At 31.4% G+C, this 1,460-nt stretch overlaps 1 protein-coding gene across 1 annotated transcript in view; it reads left to right on the top strand.

The window, feature by feature from the left end:
• The window catches only part of LOC107634174, a 33,098-nt gene extending 32,025 nt beyond the window's left edge, over window positions 1-1,073 (top strand). The window contains exon 2 of the mRNA XM_021118115.1: window positions 470-1,073. Coding sequence (XP_020973774.1) covers window positions 470-923 — 454 coding nt within the window. The 3' untranslated portion in view covers window positions 924-1,073. The remainder of the gene's footprint in view (window positions 1-469) is intronic.

Genomic DNA, 1,460 nt, shown 5'->3' with positions numbered 1-1,460 from the left:
CACGAATTCCTCTCATACTTTTTTATCTACCCTCCCATAATAAGCCTAGTGGATCTATATAACCTCTCCCTCTTCATTCCACCAAAACTCACACCCTTCACAAAATAACAAATCAAATAATTACAGAGAGTTAGACAAAAGAGAGAGAAGAGAGATCACAAAAACTGCTCTGATCTGCTCTCTTGTCATTCATGCATCTGTGATTAGATGATACAGAGACAACACAAATAAGATTATGTTGTCACAAAAATCATCGTAATCACAGATTCATGAGATGATGTTAATAAATTGGTGCTAGTTACAAATTATCGATCTTGATAATTTAAAAAAAAAATTGAAAACAAGAAAAAAATGATATCTTTACTATTTTCTTTTTACCTTAAATTCATTGTCTAGCTAATTATTAGAATGTATATACCTATCATAGGACACTCATGCAGTTTGCACTAATTTCATAAATATTTAACAGATACCTTCCGAATTTGATGGGCGATTCCTTAGAAAGTTATTCTCGTAGAGTTTTCATTGATGTTGGATTGGCAGAGAAAGAAGGAGAGAAAAAAAGTGATTGGTTCCACAAGAATTATCCAACAAGAAACAAGAACTTCGAAATGTACAACATAAATATCGAGATAATTACGGCAGAAGAGGCGTCGGCGAAAGAAATGCCTCAAATAGGAATGTCAGATTGGATGCGGACAAATATAAAGGATGAAGAATTCGTGGTGATGAAAGCAGAGGCAGAAGTGGTGGAAGAGATGATAAAAAGAGACACCATTGGACTAGTAGATGAGCTTTTCTTGGAGTGTAAGCCTTATCAAAAACGAGAGAATAATAGAAGTCATAGGGCTTATTGGGAGTGTTTGGCACTCTATGGAAACTTGAGGGATAAAGGTGTAGCTGTACATCAATGGTGGGGTTAGAAACTCAAAAGAAGCACAACAACAATAGATAATTGGATATCTTGTTTATTGTAAATTTTACATTAAGAGAATTGTCTTATTGCATGTGTGTGCTGTAGGTATGGAAAACAAAAGAAATAGATATTTAAAAGAGTTGACTTTTTTCTCTTGGAGTGATATAGAGAAAGTATGCATAAGAAAAGTTAGAGTAAATAGTTAAATTAATCTTTAAAAAATTATTTATTTTTTAAATTAGTTCTTAATTTTTTTTTAATCAAATTTATTTTTAAAGATTTTAAGTTAGTCATTTTAGTCCTTCTGTCACTTCTATTGTTAACGACACGTTAAGTGACTTCATAATACATATCTAGTAGTTCTACTTGGCGGCTAACATGATAATTAAGTTTATGAAATTAGATCAAATCAATCTCAAATTAAAGGATTTCAATGCCTCATATATTCCTTTGTGTGTGCTGTAGTATCACTTAACATATCACATTAACAAATTTTGGCACTGTCAACAAAAAAAATGACAAAAAGACTAACAAAATTAATTTA

Source organism: Arachis ipaensis, chromosome B03 (genome assembly GCF_000816755.2).
Source record: "Arachis ipaensis cultivar K30076 chromosome B03, Araip1.1, whole genome shotgun sequence".
Classification (NCBI taxonomy): Eukaryota; Viridiplantae; Streptophyta; class Magnoliopsida; order Fabales; family Fabaceae; genus Arachis; species Arachis ipaensis.
This window is presented reverse-complemented; position numbering and strand designations above follow the sequence as displayed.